The 20,813-nt window shown below is 45.0% G+C and overlaps 2 protein-coding genes across 7 annotated transcripts in view; both read right to left on the bottom strand.

Annotated features, from left to right (window-relative positions):
- Positions 1 to 159: 159 nt before the first annotated feature.
- On the bottom strand, positions 160 to 12,187 carry LOC135392619 (cystathionine gamma-lyase-like). Of its 3 annotated transcripts, none has more exons than XM_064623329.1 (11): positions 11,982 to 12,187; positions 10,774 to 10,855; positions 8,593 to 8,688; positions 8,371 to 8,480; positions 7,105 to 7,236; positions 6,946 to 7,003; positions 6,791 to 6,868; positions 6,565 to 6,717; positions 5,978 to 6,152; positions 5,722 to 5,860; positions 160 to 377 (listed from the first exon to the last, which is right to left on the bottom strand). In XM_064623329.1, exons 1-11 carry the CDS (start codon positions 12,129 to 12,131, stop codon positions 327 to 329), a joined length of 1,224 nt encoding a protein of 407 aa, XP_064479399.1. In that variant the 5' UTR covers positions 12,132 to 12,187; the 3' UTR covers positions 160 to 326. The 3 variants fall into 3 exon arrangements, with proteins under 3 accessions (XP_064479399.1, XP_064479401.1, XP_064479400.1); XM_064623331.1 differs by lacking the exon at positions 160 to 377 and adding an exon at positions 619 to 1,206; XM_064623330.1 differs by lacking the exon at positions 160 to 377 and having other exon boundaries at positions 5,269 to 5,860.
- A 1,441-nt stretch (positions 12,188 to 13,628) lies between these two features.
- The window catches only part of LOC135390658 (latrophilin Cirl-like), a 472,208-nt gene continuing 465,023 nt past the window's right edge, over positions 13,629 to 20,813 (bottom strand). For all 4 annotated transcript variants that reach the window (XM_064620454.1, XM_064620457.1, XM_064620458.1 and 1 more), the window contains 5 exons: positions 20,689 to 20,792; positions 19,978 to 20,146; positions 18,701 to 18,826; positions 17,128 to 17,194; positions 13,629 to 16,878 (listed from right to left, as the gene is read on the bottom strand). In XM_064620454.1, coding sequence (XP_064476524.1) covers positions 15,950 to 16,878; positions 17,128 to 17,194; positions 18,701 to 18,826; positions 19,978 to 20,146; positions 20,689 to 20,792 — 1,395 coding nt within the window. In that variant the 3' untranslated portion in view covers positions 13,629 to 15,949. The remainder of the gene's footprint in view (positions 16,879 to 17,127; positions 17,195 to 18,700; positions 18,827 to 19,977; positions 20,147 to 20,688; positions 20,793 to 20,813) is intronic.

The raw sequence follows: 20,813 nt of genomic DNA, 5'->3' as shown, positions 1-20,813 counted from the left end.
CACACGGAGGCTGCATATTCCAACTTTGGAAGAATTTGAAGGACTATCACTGAGGAGCAACTGAGGGCTCGCGAATGCTTCACTTTCATGTCGGGCAACTATGTACTCATGGTGCGCGGCCAAAAATGTTTTTCTTCGCGTCAAACCCCACAGCGCGTAATCCTCTCTAGTATTACATCACAACTCTTTTTTTTTCTTTTTTTAAAGTACAGATGGGTATGGTAGATCCGCTCCACGTTTGTACTCTGTGCCTTATGCCATAATCAAAATGGACGCACATCTCAGCAGGTCGACTTCAAGATCAAGATTGAAAGCTCGGATCCACTCTAATTCCGCAAAAGTAGAGCTGCTGATGCATTGTCCGTGGCGACCACAATCTAAGAAAGAAAATGAATAATTTTACTCCTCTTGTAGACTAAGTGCATTGCCACAAAAAAAGAAAAAAGCCCCTTTCGGGAGTAAATGAATATCACAGAGTGGAGGCTGCATTTCACGTTCTGTTCTAAGAGTCCCAGGTACATAATTAGTGTGCATGCATGAAAACACTTTGAACCAATACGTCAACCGTGATATATCGACTGATATAAAATCTTGCGCCATACTAGGGCACAATTTGCGAAGAAAGAAGCGCTAACTGTTTCTTACTCTGTGTGGCTGGAAAATTGCTACGTTGGCTGAGTTATACAGGGTTATGCTACCAAATTGACCAAGGGCACATATTTACATAGACTGTTGCATTCGGAAGACCATTTGTGAAGTTCAGTGACAATTTGCAGTCCTGAGGAGTAATGTCGGGGTTAGGGGACTCAAAATCGGGAGTAATTGCAGTCTATGGGACTAGAAGCTGCAGTTACTCCCCATTTTACTCCCTTTTTCTTAGAGTGCAGCTGTCACTTATTTGCATGTGGTATATTTCAATATATTCACTTCATCGAACCGTTTTTAGTTTGAAAGCCTCTCTATAATCGCGTGAGATTTGAACACAATGACACATGTTGCGATTTGACTGTAGAAAAGTTTGGTTATATGTATGTATATATATCCTGCTTTTTCCAGATGGTGACGAGCCTCCAGCTCCACCTGACGAATTCTGAGACAGGGACAGGTGTTGCGGGTGAAATACCGCATGGAATTCACTCAGTTTTTGGTGTTACTGGTCAGTCATAGCATTTCATTTATGCTTTCATTTCATCTATTTCATTTCACCTGCAAGAGACAGACAGAATATTTTTAATGTGCACACACTGCACTGCACATATACTGTGTATAATTATATATATATATATACTGTGTATAATTTAAACTACCTCTTCCTAAATGACTATTATAAAATACTTATCACGCTTATCATCTGTGGATAATCTATTATGTCTGGTGATATAGGACATTTTATCTACATTTTTAACAACTACCACCATCAAGTTGGTATATTCTTATCATCTGGTGACCATCAGTCATTTTGTGATGTATAACTTCACTGATCACCACACAGGGCTGTGCGAATATTCGACATTTCGAATACGAATAGAATATTTTCAATATTCGATTTGATTCGACGGTTTTATATTCGTGGCTTTCGAATAAACCGAATATATTCGAGATTTCCCGAATTCGCGCGCGTTACGCGCTAAACCCACGCAGCATTTTCCCGACGCCGTGCGGCACTGTAGCAGAGCGTCCCGTTCTCCTGCGACACCGGCGTCACGCAAAATCATCAAGCGCGTCCGCAAACGATTACGGGGAATAAGCCTCTGTCATTTTACGCGGGGTCAAAGTTTTCAATCGTAGCTGCTACGTAAAGTATACTTAAAAAATCGAAAAGTTGCACGAAAAAGCGCCGACAGCTGGGGCCTTTTAGGGCACTAAAAGTTGGGAAAATTGCTTCTTCTGCACATTTTTCGAACCCAGTCCTGTAACTTGAGCAGTGGCGTAGCCAGACCCCCAAGGTAGGGGGGGCTCGATACAAAAATTCCCCCCCCCCCTGATCCTGTGTCGACAACACGCACATACTTGTGCACACTGCAAACTGAGGATTAAAAAAGGAACGAAAATAGTTGATTTAGACGTTCACAGTACGATTACATGTATAGGCTGTCATGACCAATGAGGTGGTGTCACGAGATTGGAAGTATTTTGAAAAGCTCATACTTTGAAAACCATTCAAGAGTGCTTCTTAGATAGACGCCATGAACTGCAAGAACTTTCGCGATCGTCACACTGGTCCCCCCCCCCCCCATATATTATGTTCTCGGATTTGCACGATTTGTGTGGGTTGGTCCGTGGCAGGTAGGGGGGGCTCGAGCCCCCCCTAGCCCCCCCGTGGCAACGCCACTGAACTTGAGCGATGCACCCGCCCGATCATCTCAAACATACTATGATTTTCGTGCCGACCGAAAACTTTGACGCCGCGTAAAATGACAGGGGCTCAATATTCCCCAGTAAAACTTTGGGAAACGTCTATTCATACCATAGGGTATCCACGATAATTTTTGGTCCAGAAGTGAAGACCTTTGGATCATTTGGCGTGGAGTGACCCGAATGAAACTTGCACGACACAGGCTCGCACGTGGGTTTGCATGTGGAATCGCTATCGGAAGTTGGTTTCGTCGTCGGTAAATACGCCGACTTTCGCTCACCCATGTGTGTTCTGACGTGACCATGTTGCGCTGAACACGTTGTTACACTCCTGGCTGTACGAGCACGTCCGACGCTAACCAGAAACAGCATTCCGCAAGCCGATCACAGAGCATAGACGCCGCCCTCTAGAATTCCGCGACTCGCCCGCCCGCCTGTTGGACGGTCGCCAGGAGGTCCCTCCAGCCGATCCCTGATTGGTCTCGTACGTGCAAAAGGGACGCTCACTGATTGGCCTTGCGCGCGTGACGTTTCCAGAGAGGGAATCCTGGAACACTCTCAATATGCGTCGTCTGCTCTTGACACGTGTTCCATAAAACTGCACAGAGACAACGCCAACAATTCGCGCGGGATTTTCGGCGTTATGGTCAGTGATAAACGCAGAGTAAAACGCCACTAGAGTTTCGGAATCAACCTGGATAGATCGCATCTGAAATGTGAGCGTATGGTACCTTCTCCCCCTGTTTACCATTGGCGGCGCCCCGGTGCCAAGCCTCGCCCTCTCCCCCGCTGCGAGAGTTGTTCTGGTGCCTTGCCTAGCGTGCGGACGCACGTTCCCGTTCGCCAATAAATCAGTTATCCGTTATCAGTTATCACAGTTACTCCTGCCTTATTAACCTTCATCCCTTCATCATTCTCATAATCACTCCATTTCCATTCATCACCCCACCCTCACAGGAAACGTGTGTATGAGGCCGATACGATAATGTTCGGCACCGCTTCACAGTATATTTGGCTAAGTTTCTCTTCCGAAAACAGCTTACATATTAAATAAAAGAGCTTAAAAAATTCGGATTCCCAAGCAGCCAAGGAAGCCTCAGCGATAGTAACATCGTGATGACGTAAGCCAGGCACACGAATGGGAGCGCAGCGCAGGCGATTGTCTCCGAGCTTGTCTGCTTCACGTTCGCACGGCAATATACTAAGCCGCTGGTTCCCATACTGTGGGTCGCGCGACACGTTCCGAAAAAAGAAAAAGAAAAAGAAATCACGCCGTGTCCGTGGCAGCAGACCCGGATGTTTTTCATAAATGCGCTTGCTGAGGGGTACGCCACGCTTTCGATGCATCACACAGCCTCGCCTTCACGCCTGATTTCACTTGTGCACGAGGGCCAAAGTCTATGTCGTGAGGTCCACTTACTCCAACCATAGCGTCTGCGTCTATCGCGGCATATGCGGACGCTTCGCTTTCACGGTGCACCGCGCGTCTTTTCGAATTACAGCGGACGCTGAAAACCTAAGAAAACCGTTTCGCGTGCGTTGTCGGTGGGCGAAGCATGCAGTCGTCGTTCGCAGATCACGGCACCGTATTTGCTCGGGAATAAGCGTTCGTTCGTGTTTGTGGTTTCAGAGTTTAATGGAACGATTTCTGAGCGCTGTCAAACGAAAATCATCTTTGGCGTCCGAAAGCACGAGCGTTCCTGCCGTTGTGCGAAACTTTCTGGCCCAGAGAACTCGCTCTGAATGTATAGCTCAAATAAAATGGCGTGTCGTTTTGGCTAACGTTCGTGCGCTGAGATCGGAAGTAGTTCGACGTAGCGACGACGTCGTCTATATTTTTAATTGCCGCGGGGCGGCGAAGTTTGGGAACCACTGGACTAAGTGACAAGTCCTCAGCAAATACTCCGACTTTCGCTTATCCTGTGGGAGCTCGAGAGAGGAGTGGGAGAGACCATGTCACGTGTTACACGGTATTACGCTCCTGGCTGCACGAACAGGTCCGGCGCTAACCAAAAAAACTGGAAATGACACATTCCACGACAATCTCCGCGACCTGCAGACGCCGTCCCAACCGCCCGCCGGTCTGTTGCCGAAGGCTCTCCGACCGCTTTCTGATTGGACTTGTCCGCGCCAAAGGGCGCTCCGTGATTGGCTTTGTTCGAGTGTCGTTCTCTCCGGTTTCCAGAGAGGGAATTCCGGCATACTTTCAACGTACGTCGTCTGCTCTTGTAATGCATTAAATCAAATTGTACAGAAACTAATCCGCTAATTAGCGTCGGATGTCGGCGTTATTGTCAGTGACGAACGAGGAGTAGAATGACACTGTAGTTTCGGAATCGACCGTGACTGATGGCGTCGCGATAGCCGCGCATATCGCTGCTGACGGCGGAAATGCTTGCCATCAAATTCCACACATACCGCATCCGCGCTGCACGACCATGTTGAACAACTCCCCAGTATTTCGAGCATAGTTTTGAACACGACGGGAGGTCTCCCATTTGTCATAAAGCTAAAGCAGCCGCTGTCACGTGAGAGAGAAGCAGCTTTGGCGCGAAAGATAGTTTGACTCAGTGTGCGTCACTTATAGCACCGCAACAAACCATAGCTTTTTGAGCCTGACCTGTCCTCGAAGAACTTTACAATGAGTGGGGTACACGTGAAACTGTAGCAGCGTAAATTGTCTTATGGGAGTGGCAACCTTTTCCTCACCCTTTCACAGTTGATGCTTCCCTACACATTTCTGTGTCAAAATATGGTTGTATGTGCTGTAAGTACACATTGCAGTAAAACAGGGTTGCTCCAAGTCATTGTTCTGTTCGATATTCCAAGTCAAATACTCGCAATATTCGTAATGGAAATTTTTACTATTCGCACAGCCCTATACATATTGTTGATGCTCTAGTATCATTTAGACATTTCGTGACGCTTCTTCAAGAACCACCACAATGAAGTACATAATCTTATCTCGTTTATCATCCTTACACAGTTATAATTAGGGCCTGACTTTTTAGGGTTAAACCCGTATCCGCCCGATATTTACCCCCCGAACGAAATCTGTAAAATTCGGGTTTAACCTGAATCTACCCGAAAACATCCGGGTCGCGTGGCACACTCGTAAGCGTGCATTAAAATAAAGTTTGATAACATTGCTAAACATTAGTTCCATGATAAGACAAATTTTTATTGAACAAAAAAAAATCACCCGAATACACCCGAATTTCTGACGACAGAATATGCCGTAACGGGATTTAACCCGAATACACCCGAATTTTCAAATGAAAAATATCACCCGATATTTACCCCCCGAATTTGGCCAAAAATAAAACCCGAAAAAGTCAGGCCCTAGTTATAATGTGTGCTACTCACAGCTTTCTTCAGTGCCTGGTCAAGATCTTGTATCAGGTCGTCAATATGTTCGATTCCTACGGATAATCTGACAAGGTTATCGGTAATCCCCAACTCTTTTCTTTGGTCCGGAGGTACAGATGCATGCGTCATTACTGATCTGTAAGGAAACGTTGCATAGTCAGCTAGGTGGTGCCGGGACATCGCTTTTGACAGGACATAGTAGGACAGTAGGGAGTAGAAGGACATGTATGGACAAAGTAGGACATGTACATACGGAAGTTCTGCCAGGCTCTCGATGCCGCCGAGACTTTCGGCGAGAGAAAATACGTTGAGGTTGCTGAGAAAATCTTTTCCTTCTTTCAATCCTCCCTTGATGTAAAAGGACACCATACCGCTAAATCCTGAGCACTGTTTCTTGGCAATTTCATACTGGGGGTGTGATGGGAGACCTGCATACATCATATACGCAAGGTTGTTGTATTTTCAATGTGGTCCGAGGCACTGTCTGAGGCGCTCATCGTCTATCACTTCTATAAAGTCAAGATTTCTAACGGTTCTATGACACAGTTGGAAAAATATCATTAAGCCTCTTTTAAGTAGTACTTGGTCCCTTGACACCTCAGCAATCACCTCACTTTAAATCAAATGTAGAGCCCTCTTATATCACATCGATAAATTCGCATCACACTGAGAATTGCCTCACATCACACCTACAAAATCCCCTTATGTTATGTCAGGTAGCTTCACATGCAGATTTGCCTCATATTTCACCTCACAGAGAATCATCTCACATGACCACACGCGGGAAAAGTAAATGAATTTCGAAGAGAAATTCAGTATATACATAAATGACATTTCTACCTGGATGAAGGACCTTCTCGACCGAGGGATGCTTCTCCAGATAGTGTGCCACAGCAAGGCCGTTTTGCATGTGACGCTCCATTCGGACATGAAGAGTCTTTAAGCCTCGGTTCACGAGGAAACAGTCAAATGGAGATGGTACAGCTCCAGTAGCTGAAACAAATTACTATGGTCGTCTCTCAGTTCTTTTCCTGTACGCGGAACACAAAATCTAAGTGCTTTATACCATTTTGGCAATAACGCAGCCTTTCGTGAACATCCTTGTGGTTCGTACACAGGGCACCCATCACCACATCAGAGTGACCTGCAAGCAGAAAGAGTATCTCATTACTACAGTGTCGGTAAAATATATATATATATATATATATATATAGTGCTTACCATTCATGTATTTTGTAAGGGAATGAAGTACAATATCTGCACCTAAGAGCAAGGGCTTCTGCAGAGTAGAAACAATACAAACTATGTCATACAAGGCACACCCGTGCATCCTTGTCTACTTATCGAATGTTATCTATTGGTGTAATACACTTTATTCACCTGAAAATGAGCAGACATGAACGTATTGTCCACTGCGACGAGGGCGCTGGACTTCTGCTTTACAATGTTGCACACGGCCTTGATATCGACAACTTTCATCAATGGATTACTCGGTGTCTCGATCCAGACTAACTGAAAGGTGTCACAAAAGACAGATTTAAGATGAGATGTGACATCTAGCCTAGTAATCGGTATACGTTTAAAAAAAGTATAACTTCTAGGTCGCAGTACGTGCCAGTGCTGCGAAGAGAGTAATTGAGCGATATATAGTTACTTTTTTTTAGCTGTACTATACAGCTGAGTTACAGCTACAGTTACAGAGCTGAAGTAACTCAATTACCTTACAATTACTACTTACGAGTAAATGCAATTCCCCAAAACTCAATTTCAAACCGTGATTGTTGGAGCCCCAAACTCTCAGCGCGAATTCGCTCTGTCTTGTGGAACTCGCTGTTTCCCTCGAAATCGTGTGTTATGCGCAGAATGTTCGATATACTACTGAACTATGTAAGGATTTCAATCGATCTGCGGCATTTTCGCTGGTTACACCCGATCAGTGGCGACTGCAATGCCCGACGTGCCGCGACGAAAGAAAATTTAACGACAGGAATGCCCGGAGAAAAATTGTCAACGTTGAGTCTAATTTTCTTTGCGAATTGCACACTGACAGCAACAACAATCACACTGACAAGCTATCTAGGAAAAGCTGGAAAAGCGCGCGGGACGAGTTGGTAAGCGATTTTGGGAGAATGTTTTTTTTTTTTGCTTGTTTTCTTTTCTTTTTTGCAGAATCCCGCGGATTTGTAAACCCCAAGTAACTTTACCAGCTCCGGTGGCGCAGCGGTAACGCGTGCGCTTGGAGACTGGGAGGTCCGCGGTTCGAATCCGCGGGCCGGCTGTGCCGTCTGGGGTTTTTCCTGGGTTTCCCTCAGATGTGTAATAGGCGTATGCCGGCACAGTTCCCCTGAAGTCGGCCCATGGACGCAGCTATCCTCCCCCCGAGCGGATTCCGCTCGGTCTTCCACTTCACCCTTTCCTCTCCTCCTCTCCACCACCTTTCCCTTCCCGAGAAACATGCCGCCTAATCAGGCAGGCAGACCTCTCGGGTTCCTCCCAACGACACTCCTCCTCCTCCTCCTCCAAGTAACTTCCCAGACAACTACGTTACTTGTTTGTTACAAGTTAGGTTCCTAACCTAGTTGTACTGCCTAAGGTCGATTTGGATGACTGATTTATTGTAAACAAGCAGCCACTGTGGTAACCTACTTTTGTGTTTGGTTTGAGGTCCGCCTCAACTTTCTTCAAGTCCGTGCAATCCACGAATGAAACGTCGATGCCACGGGGCATGACACACGTTCGAAACAACCTGCTTGTTCCTGTAATGACAGCGATTCGAGCCGTGCGATAAATGGTTAGCTTTCTCAACTTCTTCCTGGAACTATATATGATGATAGCCCGCGTTGAACAGCTCTTGGGAAATATAATTACCTCCGTACAAGTCATCAAAGCTGAGGATGTGGTCGCCAATTTGGAGCAGTTGTGTTACATTGTGCGTGGCGGCCAATCCCGAAGAATACGCAAGGCCTGTTTAGAGAGGAAGAAAGTACGAAAGAAAGTACATCTCATGCTGTATTAATATCGATTACGCATTTCATATTATTTCATTAGATCAGTGTCTTTTTAGCTCAACATTTCATTGGCACAGCACTTCTTCATTATTACGTTAGATCAATGTGTTATGGGCCTACACTCTTAAAAATGAACTTCACCGCATAGCACGCTCCCAGCCATCTCGAATGATATCGTTATCTGCTCTGATTTGTTGAAAACGGGAGGCGTACGCCTTTCTGTGACAATTATGAACAGCATAAGTGTCACAAAAAAGGCGTACGCCTCACGTTTTCAACAAATCAAGGCGGACAACGATATCATTCGAGATGATGGTTGGCTAGCGGCGTGCTATGTGGTGAAGTTCATTTTTAAGAGTGTAGTATTATATTGGCCCATCATTCCATTTGTTTGCTTGACTGTTGTAACGGAGGAAGTATAGAATTGGGGGGAGTCTCGTTGGGGACGACGAGGAATAAAGTGCAGGTGTTCCACTGAGGGCAGTCGATTTTTCAGACCAGCGAACGTTACTACTGTGTCATTACCTCAGCATTTAGTTGCCTGAATTTTGTTACCCTCATCGTTTCACTATTTAACTGTGGCTTATTAATTATTACTAAGCTGTATACGTATGTGTTCAGGCATTGACATGACGCCATTTCCAGTAGTACACTCTTAGAAATGAACTTCACCACATAGCACGCTCCTAGCCAACCATCATTCCGAATGACAACGTTCTCGCCTCTGATTTGTTGAAAACGGGAGGAGGAGTCTATTTTGTGCCCATTATGCACGGCACAAAATAGGCTCCTCCTCCCATTTTCAACAAATCAGAGGCGAGAACGTTGTCATTCGGGGTGATGGTTGGCTAGGAGAGTGCTATGCGGTGAAGTTCATTTTTAAGAGTGTACAGGAGTCACTTTTAACACCCTGTTTTTTTTTCTTTCTGTAAAACTGGAAAGTAGGCCAGTAAGATGCACCATGCGAAGTAATTCACACCACAGAGTCATAATTATCCCTGAAATTGAATTTAAAGTACGCCACACAAAGCGACCGTGCGCAACGGTGGTGCAGAGTATAGTACCAGCCTGCGACCTTGCGCTGACGACACACCGTCCGCGCTCGCTGATTGGTTACTGCTAATCAGCTGTTTATGCAAGGTTCCGAAGAAGCGGTCATCCTTTCAATCCCTAATTGAACCATCCTGATGACAGACAATTTCGGTGGTGCTCAATTTGGAAATGTAGGACTGGTTAAAAACTGTCGACCATTTTCAAAATCTGCTCGAGCGCACGCATGCGCGGTAAGTTGTTAAGCAGACAGTCTGCCACCACTTCCACATCGTCTCGCCCGTCAGTCCGCCATTTTGATCGTAGAGTAACTCTAGCCGTTCCAAAATTACGGTCAAAGGAGGCTACTCTTAAGTCACGTGATCATAAAGGCTCTGACGTTGTTACCCAACTTCCTGGCTACTCGGGTTGAATAAGAAAACGCACCCGAATAAACGTGTAAAAGCAGACGACGCGTCCACACAGTGGTAGTTCAGAGTTTCTCCGCAGCGCGCCGACACTGTCCGATCTCGGAGCGAATAAAGGAAGCTGTCCAGTCCAGGATAAGCAACATGGTGCCGGTCACTTCGGTGCGTGGCATATGATATTTTCGGATACGTTAGACCTTCCAGCCTTCTAATCTTTCCAATCCTTCGAAATCTACGTACTGAACCGGAACCGCGATAAAGACTGTTTTTGTAAACTTTGTAAATTCGATAGCGCTCAGCATATACACCGCAGGGCGAAAAAATATTTTGCGTGGCGCCTCCTGACGGACAGCTTGACGAATGAGACACAGTGTCTGCTTCTTACTCGTGATGATGATTGGCTGTCATTAGACAACAAAAAAGAAAGAACAGCACAGTGTCATCTTTTAGAGTGTCAGTGGGCATTTCACCCCAAAACGCCCCCTTCAAATAGTGCCTGTTGCCCAGGTAGGGAACGTGGAGCCCAATATTCGATGACATATGTCTGTGGGTACGTTCCATCCCTTACAGCGAGATATACTGACCATATTCTGCATGTTCTAATGCCGCCAAGCATGCTTCGAGGCAGTTCCTTGTAGGGTTTCCTGAGCGCGAGTACTTAAATCCCTGTAAGAGAGGTAACATAATTGTTTGTACTTTCATTTCTTTTTTTACGGTCACCACGCTCCTCAAATTTCGTGCACATTCAAAGAGTACGCGACAGGCGGTACAGTTCATTGACTTGATTGATTGATTGATTGATTGATATAGTCACGCAAATCTATACAAAGTTTGCCGACATGTCGCGCAGGTGCGCGAGATAGGTGCTTCCTGAATTCCTGGGTATGGTCTGCAAACAATGCGATTTTTTGAACTTCTTCTTTGTCAATTGTTTTTTTAACATTACAATATTATTGTTATCAAAATCATCAGTAATGTGCGTTGCCGCGCAAACAGTATCTGACAACAGGATTGAAATGAGGGGTGTGTTGATGCAACACTTACCACGATAAGAGACTGTTAATTAATGCTAATTAGCTTTAAACGAATTACCGTACAGCTACGTTTTAGGTGCTAGAAGCGATAAGCAACCGCATGTTACCTGTCAACACAATGCTTTGGGCGTGTTGGTATGTGTACATGTCTGCTGCCCATCTGCTGCCATTGGAGCGCTAGGGGAAATACGCACGACAAGAACGAGACCGGGCGCGACTTTCAAGAATGAAACCTTATTCTACCTGTTGGCTAATAAACGGGCTATATTCTAGAATTATCAAATTGTACCTCATGATTAATTACTCTGAGAATCAACTCAGTCACAAGCTCTTTGAAGCTATTATAGGTTACAACTACTGAAGTGTAGCCGTATTCCTGTATTTTTCAACTTTATATCTTATTGTTACAGCACTACGAAGGTTTTTAAATTGTTTTAAGTCTAACCCAGATATGTATTGTATTATGAATTAGGAAGTCAAATAAACACCAAGCCTTTCTGCAGATTTTTCTCACTTTTTCAAAAGTCTCGAGCGACGGGCTTGAACCATACGGGTAGAACTCTCATCACAGCCGACACGCTCTCCAACAGAAAAGGCCTATTTGCGCTGGTAACCCCTTGCGCGAGAAGAAAGAAAGAAAAAGAAAGGAGCAGCCCCCCCCCCCCCTCCCCCGCTTTACAGATCGCTAAAGAGTATCGCTATGAGAGTGTCTTCTGACGTTACTCCGCATGGGGGCGCGCGCGTCGTTCGCTACTCACATAATGATCCGCCGGCGACTTCTGGAGGAATGTAGTTGACATTGAAATCGGCGGAATGATGGCCCGTGACGTCCATTGATTGGGATCTTGACCAGCATGGATCGCATTGGTATCAAAATGCAGTTTCTCGGAATGTGCCACGTTATTCATGTTGGTGCTCGCACTAAGCAACCGGTGCAGGCTGACTGAGAAAATTGACTGGGGGCCCTTTGTTGCCAACGGCAGGATGGGACGAGCGGAATGCTTTCCCACATCACATCTCAAAAATAGAACTGCCCTCGCTCCAAAAACGAAGAGCAGTGTCTTCGCCCTCTTTTCTGACTCCACTGCGATGACAGGATGTAAGCTAGGTTGACGCAAAATGTAGTCATCCGGGTGTCGAAAAGCAGCCAAATGTAGCCACAGAAGTAGCCATCATGTCACGGACGTTAACATTTTATTTTAGAAGCACAACAAAACACAGGAAGCGTAGAAGTGAAAGGTAGAAACAAATAATACGGCAGAATGCGTACAGATCGTCAGGATGGAACGGAGCCGAAAATCGGAAAAAGAATGGTACAAAACGAAACTTTATTAGAGCAAGCAATAACTGTATCTCTGAACACCAGTACAATGCCTAAGCCCCGGGGGGTTTCCGCGATTCCCCGAAATATCGCGGAATCCTTCGTTGGCACGGAATTTCACAGAATCCCTTGTTTTTAGGGGTGCGCGTATATAGTTTATTAGTATTTTTAGGGCGTGCGAATTGGAATCAAATATCAATCGCTCGAAGTATTTTATTCGCGAATCGAATACCCAATGTTCGAATATGCGGATTTCCGAATATCCGACTACTCGCAGAATATGAAACGACACCTAGCGAAGGTGGGCTTCACCTGACGCTTCCCTGCATGAGGTGAAGCCTGCTTTACGAAATTTTCCATGCTGCAGGACCAACACAGCCAGATTGTAGTTAGCTTAAGTTAACCCAAGTTTATTGTGCATACTCCTCCTGAGGAAGGAGCGGCGTCCCTCCCGTGTGCAGTTTAGCGGTGGCAGTGCGGAATTTTGATTTTAAAAACTTTGAAACTTTTTATTCAGCACAAGAAGTAGATATACATATATTATTTGACTGATTTGATTGATGATATTTTGATTTGATGCTTGGGAGTTTGCCTTTAAAGACTCTTAAATAATGCCTACAGCCCACAAACAAAAAGGATGTCGTAACTTCCACAAGGCATTAGGAACTTCCATGTAGGAACTTTATGGGAAGGAGCTTACAATACTGTAAGCTCCTTCCCATAACGTTCCTATAAACTCTGTAGATGCCGAAAGAGCTTTCAGCAACTATAAAATGATTGCAGACGACAGACGGCATTCTTTGTCAGAGGAGTACACAAGATATCATGTATGTATGCAACTACAGATTCGAAGCACTGTTGTGGCTGCTTCGAATCTGTAATTTTATAAAATATTTTTTGTTCCCACATTATCCAAGAAAATACAGTGTTTCCCATTTTCAAGCAGCCACTGCAGAAAATCGCGAAATTTCCAGGTCGGTGCCGCAGCAGAAAACCCAAGGGCCTTAACAATGCCATAACACAAAACCTGGCACTCCCACTTTCAATCATATATATATATATGACAGTTCCACAAAAGTTCAGCTTGAGGAATCAAACATTTTATTTGGCACAGTTCTGTACAGTACTTATCACGACAATGTGGGTTCTGCAGCTTCTAGAAGTTAGAAAGCGGTCTCACTCAGCAGGCACAGATCTGCTCCGCAAAACTGCGCTAGCGAGGTACACTCCAGCGAATGACGGTTCGCCGGAATAAAAATTTACACGAACACTAGCTCGTCTTCGGAAAGAAGTAAAAAGATGGGATAGATCACGGAGGCACCAAAAATCGCACCACACACACTCTCGCCCGAGGGGTGGCGAACGTGATTGGTTACGCAAATATAGTATAACTTTAAGGCGGAATCACTTCTGCGCAAGACAACAGAGAAAGGTTGTTCGCACACCGCTCAGAAACGAAGTAAAAAATGTCGTAAAAACAGAAGGCACTGGAGTGTTCTCCTTGCTTTACCCTCGTCAATGACACCTCTTGTAGAATTCCGGGACTATCCGTTGATTTGTATTGAGCCCAAATTCGCAAACATTTTAGTGTGCGACACACTATCGAGGTGGCAGCACATGTTCGAGACGTGCCAAACTTTAATTTATTAAAAATCTATTAATTTTATTTATGTATTTAACTTACTAATTTATCAATTTATTTTATTTATTTATGTAATTTATTAAGGCTCAACCTTGTCCCCTAAAAAATACGCAAACATTTTAGTGTGCGACACACTATCGAGATGGCAGCACATGTTCGAGATGCGCCAAACTTTAATTTGTTAAAAATTTATTTATTTATTAAGGCTCAACCTTGTCCCCTAAAAAATACGCAAACATTTTAGTGTGCGACAAACTATCGAGATGGCAGCACATGCTCGTCATGCGCCAAACTTTAATTTATTAAAAATTTATTTTTTATATCATTTATTTAATTAATTTATTAATTTATGTAATTTATCAATTTATTTTATTTATTTAATTTATTAAGGCTCAACCTTGTCCCCTAAAAAATACGCAAACATTTTAGTGTGCGACAAACTATCGAGATGGCAGCACATGCTCGTCATGCGCCAAACTTTAATTTATTAAAAATTTATTTTTTATATCATTTATTTAATTAATTTATTAATTTATGTAATTTATCAATTTATTTTATTTATTTAATTTATTAAGGCTCAACCTTGTCCCCTAAGAAATACGTCGTTGACTAGAGAAAAGCTAGGAGAACGCGCCAGTACCAATCTTAAGATGATAGTTTAGAGCGCTCGCGTGTTCTGTGCGAACAAAAATCACCGATAAACCTCTGAAGAAGCGATTCCCCCTTAAGAAAAATTGTGTGACAATGATTGGAGAGATTTTTTACAAGTAAACTAAGGGAAACCAGTGAAACGAAAATTTTCTTCGGGTGTTATCCCGAAATGTTGCAAGATCCGACGTGGTACGAGACTTTGAAAGCTTATCAAAACACTATCAAATAAGCAGCATCTCACAAGTTCAAAATATGCACAAGTTGAAGCACGATGGAGCCTTGTTATCGTCATCTTCGTATCTCTATTTACAGGTGTGAGGCAATGACTTTATCAAACTGTGAAAATAGTTCTCGTAACTCTATGTACAAGCAGGCTACGTTACGTTCCCACACATGGTTCGGCGTAACAAGTTGCCGCGTTAAATATCGAAGGCTTACTTAAAATTCTGTACACACACGTTTCAAGCTTCCTTCAAAAAAAGAATAGAAACGTCTCCGTCATACAAACAGCACCAGCGCTCGTCTTAAATTATTTAAACAACAAAAGTCACTTTCCACACCACCAAAAAAAAAACAGAAAGAAAAATGCAGACTCGACACTCTTCTTGAAGAAGCAAGATGCGTCGCATTTCTTTCTTTTGTTTTTTTTTCCCCCGACTAGGACCCTTCCTCTTCTCTTCCGACTAGATGCCTAGGATTCTCGAAACGATTTTTTTTTTTCCTTTGAGTGGACGGGCAAATACACACACACTCACTCACTGGCAAACCACGCACTCCACTGCAAAAAAAAGTATTTCTTTTAAGTACTCGCAGTTCTTTACAAGGATGAAATGTACACTGGCATTGCGCTGCAGAGAAAAGGAGCTCGAAAAGGTGCTCCGTTTCGAATATATTACTTCCGACGAGATTAAAAAGAAAGACAGGCACGCTACACGGGCCTCCAATTGGAACGCTTCTTTCCTCACGAAAGCCCGCGTCTCATCAGAGCCATGCCGCGGTGAGTTTTATCTCGAGCGATTTGAAAAAAAAAGTATAAAAAAAATTAAAAGAAGCTGGTTTGTAATCTTTTCATCTCCACTTTCTAAGAGCACATGTCACTATTAGGCATCCAGTCAGCAGTACGTGCTGAGATTGTACCGCTGCTGCTGCTGCTGCTGATGCTGCTGCTGATGCAACCTAGCGTCCGGCACGGGGCTAACTTCGGGCCGAAGTCTACTGATCACTTTCTCACCGTCCAACACTGCCATCACGACCGGACTGTCCGTGGGACCGTGGAGCAGATCCGGCAGCGTTCCAGCGCTCCAGTCTTCTCCGTCCACCGCGGTTCCGGATTCCGGAGCAAAGTCCGCATCGACGACGCCTCGCGCGAGCGCGGCTTCGTAGAGCATCTTCGGAGAGTACAAGTGTGCGGTGTACACGTCGTGTTTCCGACGGCCCGTGCCGTAGAGTCTCTCGCCCGCGTACCGCGGAATCTCGGGGGAACCCCCCTGATAGTCTCTCGCGAACCCCTGCATCACTTGAGCCAGGGGTGTGGTTTGATACTTGCTAGGAAGGGGCGCGATGAGTAGAGGCCGCTGGTCGTAGCCGTAGCTCGAAGAGGAATGTTGGCTGAGATCGGACAGGTCACCGTAAAACGTCTCTATCGGCGCTGGAGGAGGCACGTCGGAGAGACGGTCGACGGACGAAGAATCGCCGTCGATGGACTCGTAGATGTGGTCCGCAAACGCGCTGTAGACGCTGGATGAGTCTGAGTAGTGGCCGTGACAAGGCCTGCTACGGCAGTGATGACCGTTCCACTGACGAGGGCCGTTCTGCACCTTGTGCTGGATCACCCTCTGCTCCTTGGGAGTGTCTGTTGTGTTGGCGTTGTTATTAATGGCACTGATGTTGCTACTCGCTGAGCTGCGGCGTATCGTGCCGGACAGTGTGTCCTGGTGCACGTTAATGGAATGTGTCGGACTTTGTTTGATGGTGCTAGCATCCTGTGTAGGTGGGGCCATGGTAGGGCTGACGTTGAGCACCGTGTCCATAGATTGGTGACCTGAAACGTGACGGGGTAGCAGAATTAGGACGTCTGCGTACGAGACTCGTGAAGCTCTACATCATATATACACTTGTGTACAGCTATAGCCAAGAATATAGGCCAGAATTACGGAAAATACTACATCTTGACACCGGCTACGGCTACGGCTACGACTTGGCCGTGGCCATGCCAGCACGGCTCGGGCCTGTGGGCTATGGGCTACACTAGGGCTGCTCTCTGCGCAACAATAGAATGTTCCGTCATTACCTGGTATGATGAATCTTGGGATAACTGTAGAATTTTTGTCCTGAGAGTTCCACGACTGTTGGACAACCTGTGATGCGAAGGATGTGAAGATTAGTGCCCGCCTTTCATTACTGTTGCTAAGGTCTGTGCATGCTACCTTACATGCCATAGAAATATTGTCGGGGCAAATATGTACCAATTATCGACAGAAGCATACACTAAAGCTAAATTAGTGATCACACATCATACATAGGGCCTTGTGTTTTAGGGGTTTCATGTTCTTTGAAAACCGGGGAGGGGGAAGGGGGGGGGGGGGCAATAATCGGGTTTTATGTCAGGAGCCGTAAAATAGGGCGATATCCGATGATAAAGCACATTTTTGGGTGAAAAATAATAAGAAAAGTGAGCATCTCGCAATGAAAACAAGATCTGGAGCAGCCATGCCACATGTGCAATGCCTTGCATGGAGCCGACGATGATGCAGATCCGGGCATAAAAACGGGTTTTACCGTAAAACACGAGGCCCCAATCATAAAGAGGGCCCCGTGTTTTTGGGTTTTACGTTTTTTGAAAATCTGGTTTTTGTTTCGGGAGCTGTAAATCAGGGTAAAATCAGGTGGAAAAGCAGATTTTCTGGTCACAAATCGAAAAAAGAGTGCTTCTCGCACTTTAGATTAACGCAAGATACGAAACAGCCATGCTGAATGTGCAATGCCGTAGCACTCGGCAGTGCCCATATTGGTGGCTGAACTTTGGCACATTGCCAAGTTAGTTTTTCGGGTCTTTTCAGATTTTACCCTAAGTGGCGATGGTGCAAATCGGGGGGTAAAAACGGGCTTTACCGGGTTTTACCGTAAAACACAGGGCCCAAATCATACAGCACTGAACACGGTAAATATGGCCAGGGCACTTCAAAATTTGAAACTCAAACATGTTTGCAGCATGCCTCAAAATCAACGTGCTACACCAGGAAGGAAATGTCATGCAGATGTGTTTTTTTTTATGCACCAGCACCACAAAAAGAAATAATAACAGTTCTACGCAACCAAATGTTATCCTACTGACAATTTAGAGAAAAAAAAAAAAAGTATATACTTCCTTATTTCTAAGGTGTACGATACAGGGTTGCCACATTATCTACAAGCCCTCGTAGACTGGACGAGCCTTAGCGCCATATATACTTTTGTAATGACTGATGAGGCTAAATGGCAATACTCATTACACTAACACAAAATTTAAGCCACTGACTGAAACGATAAACTGGCAACACTGCCCTATACAGTCATTATGAGGAAGAAAAAAAAATTCTTTTCGGAAACTTGCGTTCCGACATTAGAATCTTCGCATTCTTTTTTAGCAATGCAATTCTTTTTTGCAATCTTTAGCATGCAATCTTCGCATGTGGTCTGTACATAAGGATTGCACGGTTTAGCTGACCGACCGACTATGTCTGGCGACTACTCGACTACGTGATAGTCATTAGTGCACACAAAAAACTGCAAACAAGTATGAACATAAAGGGGTGCAAAAGTGCCGGTGCAATACCTGGCGCAAGAGAGGCTACAGAGGGGGGTAGTATGGGGGGGGTACCCACACTGAGCTGCGCTGTCGTGCCGTTGGCGAGCACTCGAGGCGCCACGTCCTCACTCCCCGCGGATCCGCGGAGGCAGTCGGGAAGCCACGAAACATTCTTCAACGTTCGCCTCACTTCGTCCTGTATCTGGCAAAAGAGGTAGTAACGGAATTATAGTTAGAGCCCGAAGTTTTAGGGTTTTACCCGATTCTTCCCCGAATATTGCACCCCGAATTGAAGGTTGCCTCTTTAGGGTGAATCCCGATTTTTATACCAGGCAAATTGCCCTCTCTGGGATGTCTGTAGGAATGCACCAACTTACTTGTTCGGCAGAAAAATGTAGTAACATCACCGTTTGTACCAAATCGCTACCGTTAGTTTGAATAACTGAGCCCGATGTCTCGCCGATTTTAGCGCAACGGAAGTTTTTTTTCACCCCAATTCGCACGAATTTAGTGTGCGTGTTTACTTACCCGATTTTTACCGCCCCGTATTTAGAAAAAAATATTTCCCGAAAACTTCAGGCTCTAATTATAGTCTGGATCAGTCCGAGCACGTGGCAAATGACTCTTGTGTTTTTTTCACCCGACAAAACAGTGGCAGTTTCATTACAGCGGATGTGTCACTTTGCCCAAGTTGATGGGTAAGAAAATTAGTTTGCAGAAATGTGAACGTGCATTACAAGTTTCATGGCGGAGGGGGGTAACAATTGCAAAAATAATCTCCGCAAATCCCAAAAATCGCATCGATAATCATACAGTCGTCGACCGATTTTTCGGACTTCTAGGGGGCCACGAAATCAGTCTGAATTTTTAGTGAACGGAATAAATCCCAGTTATTTCAAAAGCCTTTACTCAGAACATTCAGAGAGACTTAAAAAAATGAATCTATATACGTGTCTGCTTTGCTGCGTGGACACGCAAGAACGTATTGCACCTAATTTTACGGAGAGTGCATCATCAGCGAAGTCACCTCAGCAAAGATTGCCCCTGTGGACGGGGGTGCATCAACGACATCCTCAACGCTGCTCTGGTTTTTCTTTTTTTTATATATTATGTTGTCGGTGCCGAAGATGACGTTAATGCTAACGCTGCTGAAGTGTCGAAGAGCGACTTCACGTATGTACTTAAAAGAATCTATTAATCGGTGTATTTAAAGTCCCTTGCGGAAAGCTGTCCGACATCACAGAAGGCATCTCCGCCAGTGCGATGGTGACAGCACGCAGTACAATGTGTGTGCCATGTAATGGACCGCGCATGTATCACCACCCGTTTAAGTTGGGCCGAGTCTGTACTTACTGTCTCGTTCTTCCAGCAAGTGAAGAGAAGTATAAATGCCCCTTGCACGCAATTGAAGACACAGAACAGATACGCCCAGACGGCAGTGTACTTGACTATGTAGATGATGCCAGCTCCCCAGGTGAAAGTCATGACGGTCACAAGACCTACTGTCCACCAGATGCCACTTCTGAAACAAAAAGGGTATCATCAGTTGTGTGAGGTTTCCAAGTGGCTTTCACAGCTACCAATGTTTAGGGCCTGACTTTTTCGGGTTTTATTTTTGGCCAAATTCGGGGGGTAAATATCGGGTGATATTTTTCATTTGAAAATTCGGGTGTATTCGGGTTAGATCCTGTTACGGCATATTCTGTCGTCAGGAATTCGGGTGATTTCTTTTTTTGTTTAATAAAAATTTGTCTTAACATGGAACTAATGTTTAGCAATGTTATCAAACTTTATTTTAATGCACGCTTACGAGTGTGCCAGGCGACCCTGATGTTTTCGGGTAGATTCGGGTTAAACCCGAATTTTACAGATTTCGTTCGGGGGGTAAATATCGGGCGGATACGGGTTTAACCCTAAAAAGTCAGGCCGTTGTGTCCATAAGACAGGATCTACGACCATATTACGGAGGCAACAGGTCACGATAGGGGTTCTTTGTGAGCTCAAAGAACCTCTGCACACTCGCTGGAATGGCAAGGATCTCCCCCACCTGGTATTGAGGCTTACCCTATTTTTCTTAGCTTAGTCTCCTCCTTGCACTTAACCGATGTTGCGACGTTCCCTTGGTGACAATATACGCAACCTGATATGCAAAGGAAAATAATGCAGCCCTGCAAGAAAAGGTACGAGAG

This window comes from Ornithodoros turicata, chromosome 4 (assembly GCF_037126465.1).
Source record: "Ornithodoros turicata isolate Travis chromosome 4, ASM3712646v1, whole genome shotgun sequence".
Classification (NCBI taxonomy): Eukaryota; Metazoa; Arthropoda; class Arachnida; order Ixodida; family Argasidae; genus Ornithodoros; species Ornithodoros turicata.
The sequence above is the reverse complement of the archived record's forward strand: the minus strand, read 5'-3'. Positions and strand labels throughout refer to the sequence as shown.